Source organism: Salmo salar, chromosome 21 (assembly GCF_965601325.2).
Source record: "Salmo salar chromosome 21, fSalSal1, whole genome shotgun sequence".
Lineage (NCBI taxonomy): Eukaryota > Metazoa > Chordata > Actinopteri > Salmoniformes > Salmonidae > Salmo > Salmo salar.
In genome coordinates, this window is record NC_138311.1 from 25,360,001 (window position 1) to 25,377,500 (window position 17,500).

General features: G+C 43.7%; 2 protein-coding genes across 5 annotated transcripts in view; one reads left to right on the forward strand and one right to left on the reverse strand.

Moving 5' to 3' along the window:
• aff3 (ALF transcription elongation factor 3) overlaps nt 1-14,708 on the reverse strand; it is a 33,846-nt gene extending 19,138 nt beyond the window's left edge. For 2 of the 4 annotated variants that reach the window (XM_045704590.2, XM_045704594.2), the window contains exon 1: nt 14,091-14,708. The gene's annotated coding sequence lies outside the window, so the exon portion shown is untranslated. Of the gene's footprint in view, nt 1-6,261; nt 6,395-14,090 lie in introns of all 4 variants that reach the window. The other 2 variants (XM_045704592.2, XM_045704591.2) reach the window with 2 other exon arrangements.
• A 1,695-nt stretch (nt 14,709-16,403) lies between these two features.
• LOC106582003 (uncharacterized) overlaps nt 16,404-17,500 on the forward strand; it is a 1,541-nt gene continuing 444 nt past the window's right edge. Inside the window, exons 1-2 of the mRNA XM_014164625.3 lie at nt 16,404-16,468; nt 16,844-17,500. The exon at nt 16,844-17,500 is cut by the window's right edge and continues 105 nt beyond it. Coding sequence (XP_014020100.2) covers nt 16,445-16,468; nt 16,844-17,500 — 681 coding nt within the window. The 5' untranslated portion in view covers nt 16,404-16,444. The remainder of the gene's footprint in view (nt 16,469-16,843) is intronic.

Genomic DNA, 17,500 nt, shown 5'->3' on the forward strand with positions numbered 1-17,500 from the left:
ACCCTTTGCGCTGCCATTTCACAGCATGGGGTTCTCCTCCGTCATGCCAAAATGGGCCCTTACAACACACCTCACATTCTCGCATTTTTGGACCGATTGCACCACACCGTCACAGCAGGTAATGAAATGCACCAGATGCAATACACTGTCATCTGGGACAATGTGTCATTCCACCGCTCTGCTTTGGTCCAGAACTGGTTTCAACACATTTTTACATTTACATTTTAGTCATTTAGCAGACGCTCTTATCCAGAGTGACTTACAGTAGTGAATGCATACATTTCATACATTTTTTCTCCGTACTGGTCCGTACTGGTCCCCCATCCACAGTTGACAGTACTATACCTTCCACCATACTCTCCGTTTCTAAACCCTATCGAAGAGTTTTTCTCTGCATGGCGGTGGAAGGTTTACGATCTCCAGCCCCAGGCTCAGGTACCCCTCATTCAGGCCATGGAGGACGCCTGTGACCAAGTCCACGCCGCAACTGTGCAAGGATGGATTCGACATTCAAGACGGTTCTTCCCGCGTTGTCTTGCTAATGAGGATATTGCTTGTGATGTTGATGAAATTCTCTGGCCAGATCCAGCTAGGCGAAGAGATAATGTATAGTATGTTTACTGTAGTATTTTCTGTACAATATTGTCCGTTTTTTTCAGATAGTTTTTTATGTTTGTTGTTGTTATTTACTGTAATTGTAACCTGTACTGGATACAGTATTTTACATTTGTCTGTTTGCTGAGCTAACAGTGTTATGCACACTACTGTAGTAGCATGAAAACTGGGACATGTTTTGTTGTGATTTTCCATGTTGACATGTTGACTGATTTAGGTGTATGGAGAGAAATAAATTATATTTTCCTCAGTCTGCAGCATTGGTCTTGTGTAGTGTTTGTATAGTTGCACTTTCTCTGTGTACTTCATTTACAGTACTCTAATCACTGACAATTAGACTTTCTAAAAGTGTTTTAGGTTAGCAACAGCAGTGTGTAACTGGTTCAAAAAGATTGAAGTCATATGAAATGTGTGTGTTTCGTATGGTAACAAAATATTGTTTTTATGAAGTCGTGTATAGTTTTGACAAAAGTGTTCCATTTTGCAAATGATCTGAAGTGTTGTGCTACTTTGGTGTAGGGTTGTGCTAATTGTGTGTAGTGTTTTGACAAACTGGGCCCTGTTTTCAAAATTGTGCTTTAACAATTGAAAAAAAGCTGTAAGTAAAAATACTTTAAAGTACTACTTAAGTTGTTTTTTGGGTATCTGTACTTTACTATTTATATTGTTGACAACTTTGACTTCACTACATTCCAAAATAATGTACTTTTTACCCCATACATTTTTCCTGACATCCAAAAGTACTTGTTACATTTGAACGCTTAGCAGGACAGGAAAATGGTCCAATTCATGCACTTATCAAGAGAACATCCCTGGTCATCCCTACTGCCTCTGATCTGGAGGACTCACTAAACACAAATGCTTCGTTAGTAAATTATGTCTGAGTGTTGGAGAGTGCCCCTGGCTATCCGTACATTTGTGTTGTCTGGTTTGCTTAATATAAGGAATTTGAAATTATTTATTATTTTCCTTTTGATACTTTAGTGATTAGATTTACTTTTGTTTTAAGTATATTTAAAACCAAGTACTTTTAGACTTTTACATAAGTAGTATTTTAAAGGGTGACTTTTACTTGAGTAATTTTCTATTAAGGTATCTTTACTTTTACTCAAGTATGACAATTGTCTACTTTTTCCACCACTGCCTGCTTCTAGCCTGCTTCTAGCCTTCAGTTCATTGCCAGGACTATCATTGGCTAAGCTAAAGAACATGCAGATCTAACTCTAGCCATTGAAAGATATGAGGGTGAGGGATGGGGATGGGGGTTGTAGGGTGTCTGTGAAAGACATGAGGGTGAGGGATGGGGATCGGGGTTATAGGGTGTCTGTGAAAGACATGAGGGTGAGGGATGGGGGTTGTAGGGTGTCTGTGAAAGACATGAGGGTGAGGGATGGGGATGGGGGTTGTAGGGTGTCTGTGAAAGACATGAGGGTGAGGGATGGGGATAGGGGTTGTAGGGTGTCTGTGAAAGACATGAGGGTGAGGGATGGGGATGGGGGTTGTAGGGTGTCTGTGAAAGACATGAGGGTGAGGGATGGGGATGGGGGTTGTAGGGTGTCTGTGAAAGATGTAAGTTGTGATAAATTGTCCATGATCTGTGTGTATGTCTATGTCTATGTGTCTGCGTGTTTGTGTGTTGTCGGTGTGAATTCAGAGGTGTCATGATACAGCCTGTCCACAGTGTGAAACAGGTTCTTAGTCTATTGTGGCTGTGATGTGTTTTGAGTGACAACCTGTCTTTTGTTCCTACTGCTTTGTGTATATTGTACATCAACTTCTGTGTATTTTGTGCATATTTGTAGCTGTCTTTGTGATCTCTCTTTTGTTAGTGTCTTTGTGTGTGTGTGTGTGTGTGTGTGTGTGTGTGTGTGTGTGTGTGTGGTGCGTGTGCGTGTGCGTGTGCGTGTGCGTGTGTGTGTGTGTGTGTGTGTGTGCGTGTGCATGTGTGTGTGTGTGCGCGCACGTGCGTACTTGCTTGCGTGTGTGTTTGCAAGTGATATCCCTGAAGCATGGGTCTACCAGAGGGAGGACAGGGGTTTTGATGATCCAGGTGATAATCGTCAGGGCGATTATGAGACAGTGCCCAGTGAACTATCCTATCTGCTATCTGTTATCTGCTCTATCTGAGTACAGGAGCCCAGCTCTGAATAGGAAGCCAGCCAGAGAGAGAGAGAGAGAGAGATCTTTGCACCAATCCTCATCGCATACAAATGATTAGATTGACTGACAAAGACAAGTCACAGCCATGTTAGAAGAGGAATAATACAGTTGTTTAGTATGGATTATTGTATGGATTATTAACATGGATTATTAACATGGATTATTGTACGGATTATTAACATGGCAGAGAAAGGGATGTGTGTGTGGTGCGAGCGTGTGAGTGTGTCTAGTCCATGCCGACTTTTGCATCGCCATTGAACAGGAAGCAGGCTCTGGAAAAGGTCAGGCCTTATCTGTTCTGATGGCTGTGTGCGTGTGTGCGTGTGTGTGTGTGTGTGTGTGTGTGGTGTGTGTGTGTGTGTGTGTGTGTGTGTGTGTGTGTGTGTACGTGTGTCAGTGGAGGCTCCTCAGAGGAGGAAGGGGAGGACCATCCTACTTAGTGAATAAAAAAAAATACAAATAGTGAAACATTCAAAAAGTTATTATTTTTAGATACAACTATACTAAATATATTCACATCACCAAATAATTGATTAAAACAAACTGTTTTGCAAAGAAGGTCTACAGTAGCCTCAACAACACTCTGTAGGTTAGCACCATGGTGTAGCCAGAGGACAGCTAGTTTCCATCCTCCTCTGGGTACATTGACTTCAATACAAAACCTAGGAGGCACATGGTTCTCACCCCCTATAGACTTACACAGTCATTATGACAACTTTTGGAGGACGTCCTCCAACCTATCAGAGCTCATGCAACATGAACTGACATGTTGTCCAACCAATCAAAGGATCAGAGAACGTATTTAGTACTGAACACATAAGCTACATCTAGCTAGCACTGCAGTGCATCAAATGTTGTGAGTAGTTGACTCAAAGAAAGAGAAAGAGAATAGTTGAACAGTTTTGAACTAAATTCTTCAAAAATGAAATGGAAGCAAACGGAACAAAACAGGGATAAACCTACCTGAATTTGCCCAATAGAAACTCTCGTTTTGTTTGCAAAATAGAACGTTTGGACTAATGATTGCACACTAGATCACCTAGATGCAGGCAAGAGTGTGCAAGGTGGTACTGAATGTGTCACTCTGTCACCTTGGTTACTCACATTTCACTCGACCTGTGTGCACCTACGTTGTAAACTTTCCTTCATAGGTTAGATTGTATCAACCTCATGATGGGTATAGGTTGTAACATGTAGTAGTCTAAACCTAACACTGTTACATTTAACTGGGAGAATGGAATATGAATGACAGTCATCCAATATGCTGTAATAGAAATAAGGCCATGTTCATAAAAAAATAAAAAAATTCCTCCCTAATCTTAAACGGAACCGACCGCCACTGCTGTGTGTGTGAATGTGTGTGTGACAGAGAGAGAGATAGAGAGAGAGAGAGAGAGAGAGACTTCACCACGGATACACCCTGCACACCCTCATTGACAAACAAACAAACCAAAACAAAGGCAAAGTCTTCTTATGCTTTGTTGATTTCAAAAAAGCCTTCAACTCAATTTTGCATGAGGGTCTGCTATACAAATTGATGGAAAGTGGTGTTGGGGGAAAAACATACGACATTATAAAATCCATGTACACAAATTTCTTTTAGACAATGTTGCCCTAGAGCACACAAAAAACTATACATACCTCAGCCTAAACAATCAGCGCCACAAGTAACTTCCACAAAGCTGTGAACGATCTGAGAGAGAAGGCAAGAAGGGCCTCCTATGCCATCAAAAGGAACATCAAATTTGACATACCAATTAGGATCTGGCTAAAAATACTTGAATCAGTTATAGAACCCATTGCCCTTTATGGTTGTGAGGTCTGGGGTCCGCTCACCAACCAAGAATTCACAAAATGGGACAAACACCAAACTGAGACTGCATGCAGAATTATGCAAAAATATCCTCAGTGTACAATGTAAAACACAAAATAATGCATGCAGAGCAGAATTAGGCCGATACCCACTAATTATCAAAATCCAGAAAAGAGACGTTAAATTCTAAAAGGAAGCGATTCCCAAACCTTCCATAACAAAGCCATCACCTACAGAGCAAGCTGATCCTGGGGCTCTGTTCACAAACACAAACAGACTTCACAGAGCCCCAGGACAGCAACACAATTAGACAAAACCACACTGCCCATAAAATGAGGTGGAAACTGAGCTGCACTTCCTAACCTCCTGCCAAATATATGACCATATTAGAGAAACATATTTCCCTCAGATTACACAGACCCACAAATAATTAGAAAACAAATCCAATTTTGATAAACTCCCATGTCTATTGGGTGAAATACCACAGTGTGCCATCACAGCAGCAAGATTTGTGACCTGTTGCCACAAGAAAAGGGCAACCAGTGAAGAACAAACACCATTGTAAATACAACCTATATTTATGTTTATTTATGTTCCCTTTGCACTTTAACTATTTGCACATCAGACTGTATACAACACTGTATATAGACATAATATGTCATTTGAAATGTCTTTATTCTGTAATGTTACTGTTAATTTTTTATTGTTTATTTCACTTTTGTTTATTATCTATTTCACTTGCTTTGGCAATGTAAATATATGTTTCCCATGCCAATAAAGCCCCTTAAATTGAAATTGAATTGAGAGAGAGTTGAAACAGATGGACATGTGTGAGAGAACAGTAGAGTCTGTCAGAGCTGTCTTGAACAGAGTAAGGAGAGTCTGCTCTGAGAAGCATGTCTCCTTTCATTCAATTCAGTCTAACACACACACACACACACACACACACACACACACACACACACACACACACACACACACACACACACACACACACACACACACACACACACACACACACACACACACACACACACACACACACACACACACACACACACACACACACACACGTAATGTAGTAGACACATCTAGTACCTGTTGTCACTTCTCTCACTCTTTTCCTCTCCCCTCTCTTCTTCATAAACACAGCCTTTTCCCCATAACCCCAGAAGGCAAGTATTCCCTCTCTCTACTCCTCCTTTCACTTCATTATCTCTCCTCTCCTCCCTCAGTAACCAAGGACACTGATTCATCCCTTACTCCCCTCCTCTCACAAAAACAAGCCTTCCCAGGTGAGCAGTGTGCTGCTATCTCTCCACTCCCTTTCCCCCTCTTTCTCTGCTCCCTCTCCTCCTCCCTCTTCTTCTGCTCTTTCTCCTCTCTCCTTCCTCTCTTACTCTCCCTCTATTTCTCTCCATCCCTTCTCTTCATTTCTATCTCCTGTGCTAGTCTTTTGGCTAGGAAAGGTAGACCGTGAACAGCACACTGGGACAGTATTTCAGTAGGCAGGATACAGTCAGACATGCTCTGTTCAGCTACAGCTACCAACAGCAACAGAGATTCCCCCAAAGGCCTGTTACTAGTAGCCTCAGGGCAACCACCACTAAGAGGACAGGAGAAAGTGTAACGTGTACCAACACACACATTTGTTCCAGCCCAGCACTACACACCTGATTTAGCTAGAGCAGAGCAGTGTAGATCAGTGCAGCAGTTATGGTCCCGTGGGCCAGGTGGGAGTATAAAGTCAACCATCTCTTACCCTAGAATATCCTTGACACAGCTGTTACACTCACTTCCTATGACCTGAATGAGGACAGAAAAACCGTTTGAGAAAAGTCATAGACAACATCCACACAGTAAAATAAAACAGGTGTGGTGGAGGTCTATACACTGGTGGTCTTTCAGTAACCAATGAGAATGCCTTGACAGATATAGGTTGCAAAACCCAACCAGGGCATGTGAGCCTACATCAAAACGATTCTTCACTGAGACTTGCTTGTCTGTTTGTTGTGTCTGGCTAATCTGCAGTGTTCCATGGTGTGTGTCTGGGCATTGAAACATATTACTGTAGTCTTCTGCTGATCCTGAACCCATTTGTTCCCACATTTATTTCTGATATGCCCACTATGTACACCTTATACAATTAGTAACCCCTATAAGCCATATTGCTTTTTGAAAAATAATATTGAAAAGTATGTGAAACGAGGTTTTATTTTCTGTCACAATTGTGCCCGATGGGAACATACAGTGATGTGCCTATAATACAATTAACAGATACAGTATTTACCACTATTCCCAATATCTATATATCTTATCCCACTTACCCACACATCTAAACACAATGACCCACACACACCAGCCCTAATATCTATATACCTTATCCCACTTACCCACACATCTAAACACAATGACCCACACACACCAGCCCTAATATCTATATACCTTATCCCACTTACCCACACATCTAAACACAATGACCCACACACACCAGCCCTAATATCTATATACCTTATCCCACTTACCCACACATCTAAACACAATGACCCACACACACCAGCCCTAATATCTATATACCTTATCCCACTTACCCACACATCTAAACACAATGACCCACACACACCAGCCCTAATATCTATATACCTCAGCCCACTTACCCACACATCTAAACACAATGACCCACACACACCAGCCCTAATATCTATATACCTCAGCCCACTTACCCACACATCTAAACACAATGACCCCCATGCCCTAACCCTAACACCCACATGCCAATATCCTAATATTAATGCAACCAAGTCCTGATACACCCATATCCTAGCCTTATGTATTACCCATAGACTCCAGTTCCTTTGCCTAAACACCTCAGCCCTGTTACTTGCCTATCTCAGCCCTGTTACCCACTTTGCCAAGACTTGTATTCCACCAAGTCATCAACATGTACCTATATCCAGCTATCCACTGCACACTCCAACTCTGTTTATTGCATATCTTAGTCCTGTGACCTCTGACCTCTATACTCTAACCATTTCATAGATAAACTCATAGTACAGTGGTATATTACATTTTCCCCAGCCTCATTCACTATTTTTCTACCACAAACTTGTTATCAGAAAGGATTTGAAAGGGCAATAGATGTCTGTTCAAACCCATGACCTATAGGAGCCTGGTAAATCTCTACACCCCATTACATAAACCAGGTCAATTCATGGGCGTTAAGCTTGACACTCATATAAAACAAGTCTACCCAGGTGCTCAAGCCTCAACATTCATATATACTAGGTCTATACATGCACTTCATCCCTAATATACCCATACAAACCAGGTTACCACCAGAGGCTATATCCAATACTCTGATAAAACAGGTCTACCATTGTACCGACACTGAACAGAAATATAAACACAACATGTAAAGTGTTGGTCCCATGTTTCATGAGCTGAAATAAAAGATCCCAGAAATGTTCCATCCTCACAAAAAGCATATTTCTTTCAAATTTCTGTGCACAAATTTGTTTACATTCCTCCCTGTTAGTGAACATTTCTCCTTTGCCAAGATAATCCATCCACCTAACAGGTGTGGCATATCAAGAAGCTGATTAAACAGCATGATCATTACACAGGCGCACCTTGTGCTGGGGACAATAAAAGGCAACTGTAAAATGTGCAGTTTTTTCACATAACACAATACCACAGATGTATCAAGTTTTGAGGATGCATGCAATTGGCATGCTGACTGCAGGAATGTCCTCCAGAGCTGTTGCCAGAGAATTGAAAGTTCATTTCTCTACCATAATCCGCCTCCAATGTCGTTTTAGAGAATTTGACAGTATGTCTAACCGGCCTCACAACCGCAGACCACGTGTAACCACACCAGCTCAGGACCTCCACATCCGGCTTCTTCACCTGCAGGATGGTCTGAGACCAGACACCCAGACAGCTGATGAAACAGTGGGTGTACACAACCGAAGAATTTCTGCTCAAAGTGTCAGAAACCGTCTCAGGGAAGCTTATCGGCGTGCTCGTCATCCTCACCAGGGACTTGACCTGACTGCAGTTCGGCGTCGTAACCGACTTCAGTGAGCTGGCCGCTGGCAAGCTGGAGAAGTGTGCTCTTCAAGGATGAATTACGGTTTCAACTGTACTGGGCAGATGGCAGACAGATCGTATGGCGTCGTGTGGGCGAGCGATTTGCTGATGTCAACGTTGTGAACAGAGTGCCACATGGTGGCGGTGGGGTTATGGTATGGGCAGGTATAAGCTACGGACAACAAACATAATTGCATTTTATCAACTGCAATTTCAATTCACAGAGATACCGCGACCTGAGGCCCATTGTCGTGCCATTCATCCGCCGCCATCACCTCACGTTTCAGTATACAACAGCATGTTCCAGTTCCCGCCAATATCCAGCAACTTCACACAGCTATTGAAGAGGAGTGGGACAACATTCCACAGGACACAATCAACAGCCTGATCAACTCTATGTGAAGGAGATGCATGAGGCGTTGCCTGGGGCAAATGGTGGTCACAGCAGATACTGACTGCCCCTGTCTTTTTTTAAAGGTATCTGTGACAAACAGATGCATATCTGTATTCCCAGATGTGAAATCCATAGATAAGGCTTAATGAATGTATTTCAATTGATTAATTTCCTTATATGAACTGTAACTCAGTAAAATATTTGAAATTGTTGCATCTTGTGTTTATATGTTTGCTCAGTGTATTTAGCAAAACTCATATGAACCAGTTTTACCCTTGTGCAAGAGAAACTGAACCAAACTATTGAAGTGAAATATTTACTATGTTATTACCCGTGGCGGTGGGGGGTGTTTCAGATGAGAGAGGACGATACATTTTGTTACGAGCATGTCCTTATTTCTATTACAGCATATTGGATGACTGTCATTCATATTCCATTCACTCAGTTCATTGTAACATCCAGTGGCGGATTTAGGCATAGGCGACATGGGCAGCCGCCCAGGGCGTCGCCGCGGGCGGCATGCAGCGCAAACACCAAAGAATCTATATATATATATATATATATATTCCGAATGGTGACATTTGCGCGATCGGTTTTCTATCGCTCATTTTCACGTCACGTCAATGATATCATGTCACCGTGTGGGACTGTGGGTCAATTAACCTTGTCGGAGTCGGCGCCCGGTTTCTAGTTTGTGAGCTAGGCAGGCTACTGCCTGGGAAGGTCTCCCACTCAGAAGTACGAGATGGAGAAGGGGGCAGGGGTAGGTTGACCTCAGGCCTCCCCACTGGAAGCCTGAGGTAGGGTTACGGGGGTAGGTTGACCTCAGGTCTCCCCACTGGAAGCCCGAGGTAGGGGAACGGGGGTAGGTTGACCTCAGGTCTCCCCACTGGAAGCCAGAGGTAGGGGGACGGGGGTAGGTTGACCTCAGGTCTCCCCACTGGAAGCCAGAGGTAGGGGGAGCGGGGGTAGGTTGACCTCAGGTCTCCCCACTGGAAGCCCGAGGTAGGGAGACGGGGGTAGGTTGACCTCAGGTCTCCCCACTGGAAGCCAGAGGTAGGGGAAGCGGGGGTAGGTTGACCTCAGGTCTCCCCACTGGAAGCCAGAGGTAGGGGAAGCGGGGGTAGGTTGACCTCAGGTCTCCCCACTGGAAGACAGAGGTAGGTGGGGGGGGGTAGGTTGACCTCAGGTCTCCCCACTGGAAGACAGAGGTAGGTGGGGGGGGTAGGTTGACCTCAGTTCTCCCCACTGGAAGACAGAGGTAGGGGGACGGGGGTAGGTTGACCTCAGGTCTCCCCACTGGAAGCCTGAGGTAGGGAGAGTGGAGGTAGGTTGACCTCAGGTCTCCCCACTGGAAGCCAGAGGTAGGGGGACGGGGGTAGGTTGACCTCAGGTCTCCCCACTGGAAGACAGAGGTAGGGGGTACGGGGGTAGGTTGACCTCAGGTCTCCCCACTGGAAGACAGAGGTAGGTGGGGGGGGTAGGTTGACCTCAGGTCTCCCCACTGGAAGACAGAGGTAGGTGGGGGGGGTAGGTTGACCTCAGGTCTCCCCACTGGAAGCCAGAGGTAGGGGGAGCGGGGGTAGGTTGACCTCAGGTCTCCCCACTGGAAGACAGAGGTAGGGGGACGGGGGTAGGTTGACCTCAGGTCTCCGCACTGGAAGCCAGAGGTAGGGGGAGCGGGGTTAGGTTGACCTCAGGTCTCCCCACTGGAAGCCCGAGGTAGGGGGAGCAGGGGAATTTATCAAATAGTGCACCATCTTTGTACAGTACTAATGCAATTAGTTATGCAATTTAGTTTGTGTGTTTCTTGTTTGAAGTGCAATAGTGTAAAAATTAGGTTCTCTTCTTTATAAGTGTGTTATTCTAGTTGTGTATTTGTGTAATATAGGATTTGCGCAATTTAGTTATATTTGTGTGTTTTTTGTTAGCAATAGGGTAATAGTGTAATAATTTAATTCTCTTTTTTACTTGTATTTATATACAACAATTTGTTTCTATTTGTCTTTGTTACTTCTTTTTGATATGTATGAGTCTTATTTTTGTATGTATTTTTATATTTATATAGTTTTAAATGTTATGATTATTTATTTGTGTTGTTCCAAATGTCTGAATAAAAATGACAGTTAGTGCAGAATGGTGCAGCGGGGTTCGCCCAGGGAGACATACAAGCTACCGCCACTGGTAACAGCGATAGATTTAGGCTACTACATGATACTAAAATGTTCCCTATACCCATCAGGTTGCTACACAACCTAGCCAATGAACCAAAGTTTACAACATAGGTGCACACAGGTCGAGTGAAAAGTGAGTAACCAAGGTGACAGACATTGACACATTCAATACCGCCTTGCACACTCTTGCCTGCATCTAGATAGCTGATCTACGGTGTAATCATTAGTCCAACAGTTGCAAACAAGAGTTTATATTGGACAAATACAGGTATGTTTAGCCCCGTTTCATTCAGTTTGCTTCCGTTCCAAAAATATTTTTCAACAGAATCGACGGAATGAATACATCCTTGATCACATGCAAACACAGTTCACTTTCATAGCAGCCACATACAAACAGCATGATTCCTTTAATCGTTGTAGAATTCCTTCTCGCGTCTACGCGCTCTCCTCCTCTCACCTTTTCCCTTTGCTTGTGGACTTCAGTGCACAACACATCAGCTGTCTGTGACCAGGCGAAAAAACCCGCTACAACCCGCTACAACAGTGTACAGTAAGCAGTTTAGCAGTTACACCGGTGGGCCCCGGTGGCAATACATTTGTAAAACCAAAAGCTTACCTTGACTTGGAAGAGTCCCAGTGTTGGATAGCAATAGCCAGCTAGCTAACATAGCATCCCTCTCTGTTTGAGTCGGTTGTTTGAGTAGGCTAAACTAGCTAGTTGCATTCGATAGCTAAGTAAGTGAAAGTGAAACGTGAATAAAATATGAAATATAGCTAGCTCTCTCTCTCTTGCTTCTCCATAATTTGTTCAAAACTGTTCAGCTATTGTCTTTCTCTCTTTGAGTCAGCTACTCACCACATGTTATGCACTGTAATGCTATCTAGCTGTAGCTTATGCTTTCAGTACTAGATTCATTCTCTGATCCTTTGATTGGGTGGACAACATGTCAGTTCATGCTACAGGAGCTCTGAAAGCTTGGAGGACGTCCTCCGGAAGTGGTCATAATTACTGTGTAAATCTATGGAAGGGGGTGAGAACCAGGAGCCTCCTAGGTTTTGTATTGAAGTCAATGTACCCAGAGGGTCTACGCATCGCAAATCCCTGTGAAATAACTCAATTAAACTTCCAACCGGATGGATCAGATTAATACATTTGATTAAACATCTGGCTCCTTGTTCTATCTGTGCTTATAATATGGCTACACGTTCAGCATTGTGTTCAATGACAGGGGTGCACGTCCACACACGTCCACACACAACACACACACACACACACACACACACACACCTGTGAGCTATTCATGCCTGCCACTACGATTTCCTGTTCCAGATGTTGCATACAGTCTCAAAGAGAAAGAGAGAGAGAGAGAGAGAGAGAGAGAGAGAGAGAGAGAGAGAGAGAGAGAGAGAGAGAGAGAGAGAGAGAGAGAGAGAGAGAGAGAGATAGAGAGATGATTCAGTGGATCTAAAACAGGCATCAGGAGTCAGGACTCCACGTATGACATGAACACACACGGTTGAGGGGAGGTTGATGTTGGTTGGTGAATCATATCTAAACAAACACAGCTGTTGATGGGGGGATGCTCATATTCTCCAACTCTCCCCTTTCTCTCTCTCCCCCATCGTACCTTCCTCTGTCCTTCTCTCTATCTCTAGTCCCCATTTTACTGTCCCTCTTATTATCTTTCTTGCTGAAATACTGGTGGTTGTTGTTACTGCATATCCTTGGATATCCTGCAATAATTGGCTGTTGAGACTGTTCTTTTTTTTCTCTGCTCTGCTCTCTCTGCTCTGCTCTCTCTGTGTGTGTGTGTGTGTGTGTGTGTGTGTGTGTGTGTGTGTGTGTGTGGTGTGTGTGTGTGTGTGTGTGTGTGTGTGTGTGTGTGTGTGTGTGTGTGGTGTGTGTGTGTGTGTGTGTGTGTGTGTGTGTATGTGTGTGTGTGTATGAGTCACTCCACTCCACTGTCTGACTGTGTGATCAAGCACTGGCATGGATGTGTGTGTGTGTGTGTGTGTGTGGTGTGTGTGTGTGTGTGTGTGTGTGTGTGTGTGTGTGTGTGTGTGTGTGTGTGTGTGTGTGTGTGTGTGTGTGTGTGTGTGTGTGTGTGTGTGTGTGTGTGTATGTGTGTGCACCTCTGTCATTGAACACAGTGCTGAAAGTGTAGCTGTAGAATGTGTGCATAATATGCATAATGCATTTCACACATCTATTAACACATCAGCAGGGTACAGTAATGGTGACGCAATCCCCCAGACACACACCATGGTCTCCTGCGCCCAAACCAACCTCAACCCATCATAACACCTTCAAACAAACAGCATACAGACCAACCATCTGTTGCCTATACAGCGCCCATAGACCGATGTGATCTCATATGAACTTGTAGTACAGTTGGATTTAAATGTCTTCATAGTTCTCTTACCGTTTCTATATTTAGAACAGTGTATCTGAAGTGAAAACGAAAGGTTGCGGGTTGGCTTGTCAAACGACGGAAATGGGTTTAACCGTCTCTGACCTCAAGATTTCTCAACTTTTACATCTCATTGTGACTATTCAAACCATAGACTGTACAAATCAATATAACATTTCAACCCATGTGAATTGTTCTTTTGTATTTGCAATAAATCCTTAACTAGCTTTGTTGCATTATTCTATATAATTAATTTTGGTTTCACTTTACAGTAAATTAAAATGAGAACGCAAATACAATAGCCTACAAAAAAATGTTATTACAAAAGAGTATTCTACATTTCAAGTAAAACAAAGAAAGCAAAAAACTAAAACAAATTGTATTTCTTGACTATCACATGAACTTTGAATAGATAGCCATGTATCTCTTCTCACCTGAAAAGCACATCGAAGCAATAAACAGACGTTGGAAAGTTTTCCCTTGTCGCGGAGGACTGTAGGCATGTTTGGTCACTGGTCCTCTCCTCGGTCCATCTTACAGAAGACGCACCGTGCGAGCACAAATCCGTACAAATGTCAAACATCCCGTTCTACCGCCAGAGAGCGAGCAGCGTCACCAGCTCAAATGGAGAGTCACGGAGTCGGTGTCGTCTTGGGAGCGAGCGTGCGCTGTGCGTTGGCGTACGGGGGGATTCGCATGACAGAGCCGACGTGACGCATCCGTTATAGGTTCAGGCACGAAGTTCAAACATCCGCGGGGAGCGCCGCTACCTAGACTCTACGCACACTCACATCAATGACCCACACGCACAAACGGAAACAATGTGGCACACACTGCTTCCAGCGCGTATCTGAATGGAAGCACAGTGCAGCGCACAATCTCACCATGCACCCAGTGTACAATCTCTGAAAAGTGAAGGGGGTCACTTGCTGTTAAATTATTATTGTTTCACCCTCTCCGCATCCTGCCAGTGAATGCCTGTGCGATCTATCATTACCGCTAATGCACTCTGCTGGGGTCTGGACCGGGACGCAGCGGGTCTGTGTTGTGTAGAGTTGGTGTTGTTCTAATGAAATATGACTCATGTTCCTGCCCCAGATGCCGCGGGCGGCTGGCGGAGAGAGAGAGAGAGAGAGAGAGAGAGAGAGAGAGAGAGAGAGAGAGAGAGAGAGAGAGAGAGAGAGAGAGAGAGAGAGAGAGAGAGAGAGAAGCGGCTTTAAATGGAGATGGATTAACAACCCTTGTAAAAACAAATCACTTTAATTGCACATGTGAGAGTTCCACATGTAAGAGTTAGATTTGAACGTGCAAATTCGATTTTCACATGCGAAAATGTAATTTCGCTTGTGATAGTTAGGTTTTAACATGTGAACATTTTTCACAAGAGTATGGGGGGGTCAGCAAGGAAAGAGGGGAGAGAGATGAGACTGAGGAAGAAAAATAGTTTTATCTCCCAGGAGAAGTGGAGGGCATAAACCAGGCAACATCTGGCAGATTACGCGATTGAGTATCTCAGCAGCTGTCCTAACTTTTCAAGGTGAAATACAGTAGTTAGACTACATGTACTATTATTTTGTAATTGAGCCCAACCGTCTAGTGCGAGAGGAGACCCTGGAGAAAAACGCACGGATCTGTAATTGCGTGGTTTCAGCCAACAGTTGAGCACCTCGTTGTTTTATTTGGGTGTTTCTATCATGACACAAGGCGAGACCCAGATGCAGACACAGGAGGCAGATGGTTGGACTCTTACAATATTTATTAATCCAATAGGGGAAGGCAAGAGAATGGACGTGGACAGGCAAAAGGGTTCTGAGTCCAAAAGGTACCGAAGGGCAGGCAGAATCAATGTCAGGGCAGGCAGGATGATCAGGCAGGGGTCAGAACCGAGAGGACTATCAATAAGAGAATAGCCAAAGGAGAACGGGATAAACACGCTAGTTGACTTGACTAACATACAAGACGATCTGGCACAGAGAGACAAGAAACACAGGGATAAATACACCGGAGAAAACAAGCGACACCTGGAGGGGGTGGAGAGAATAACGCGGATGGTGAAACTGATCAGGGCGTGACAGCTTCTGATGTTGGTACCATCATATAAATAAAATCACAATAAAGTTCTGTGCATGGTACCACCATGTATTTAGACCTAACTATATATGGCTCTGGGTATCGATATATAGGCTACAATATTAGACATTAGAATTCGGGCAACATGCATATTATCATGGACATAAGCTGATTGAATCAATGCTGTTTCCATTCTTTATTGGATTTTCACACAAAAATGTTTAGATTTAATTTACATCAATCGAACTGTTTCCCAGTGATGACAGATCGCATACGCTCCAAAGCCATTATTGCGCAATCAGAACGCACTCCCTGGCCTGCGAATGTCCAGGACAAAAACAAACAGTCGGATAGTGTAACGCACCACCTATCAAACTTTTTCAGCATAGCCATATTGACAAAATTATTTAGATTTGTTTTTCAGCCATGCAGCGAAAATCTCGGAGGAAGAAAGAACAGGTAGGCTAACCTAAACAATGCTGTAAGGCGCTAGGCTATAATATAGGCCAATAAGATCAGCAGATGATAACATTGGATAGTAATTTCCTGCTAGGTTAAAATGGCTTTTAGAAATATGATTGGAAATTGTATAATACAATATATTATGGGCAATTCTATGCCATGACTATATACACTAGTGAGAGGGATTCCTGTAATATAGTCTACAGCTATGCTTTTCCAGCGAGCAGCACAGGAGGCCTATTTGCAGGGCAAAGTGATGGACACCAAACAGCCTGGACAAGTAAGTCTGAACAAGTTTAAGTATGACTCATTACATTCAAAGTAAAAGTAATAACTACTACATCATGCATTGTAGAATAGTTTGTTGGTAGACTATATTGATAAACACCAGGACAGTGTAGGCCGACTAAAATGTCATTTGATTGTCACTTCAATGAGAGAATGGAGAATAAGTGCAATTACATATAGCTCAATAAAGTATTTTATTTTTGGACCATGTCACCATGTTAGGACAATAGACAGAACAGTGTCTGAACTTGCCATCTATTATTTTTCCAGAGAGCAGCACAGTGCACAGCCAGGCTGAGCAAAACATTTAGCATCTGCAACCAAGGACAGAAAGCTATTAACTAATGAACAGTGTCTGTCTCGACAGGTCTCTAATGTTGTGTGGGTGAAAGACGCCCCCCTGGCCAAGACAGCGGTGAGGACAGAGCAGGCTGCTTCTGATGCTACTCCAACGGCTGAAAAAAAGTCAAGGTTTGAGCGTCTGAAGGAAAGGATGGAAGAAGAGAGGAGAGCTGAGCATGAGCACTTCATGAGAAAAATTCAGGAGTTGGAGATGAGCGTAAAGTGGGAGCAGAATAAATATGCAGTCCAAGAGGAAGCTCTAAAGGAGATGACCAGAGGGAATGAGAGGGCAGAGGCAGAAAAAGCTGCCCTCCAGGAGATCATTCAAAGACTGGTGAAGAAACAGGTGAGGACAGAGGAAGCCTGGGAGGGAAAGCAGGAAGACTGGAACAAGGCCAAAGCCATGTTTTCAGACCAGAGGTCAAAACTGGAGAAGCTTTGGAAGAGGGAGAAATCTGCTCTAATAGATGAAGCAGAAAGCTTTCAAAAGATAATCAAGGATCTCCAGTGTGCCTCGAAAACAACAGAGGCAGAGATCAAGATGGCAGAGACGGAGAAAACTGCACTCCAGGAGATCATTCAGAGACTGGTGGTGAAAATTGTCCAGACCGAGAAAGCCTGGGGAAATGAGCAGAGCGACTGGGCCAAGGACAAGGCCAGGTTATCAGGCCAGATGCAGGTG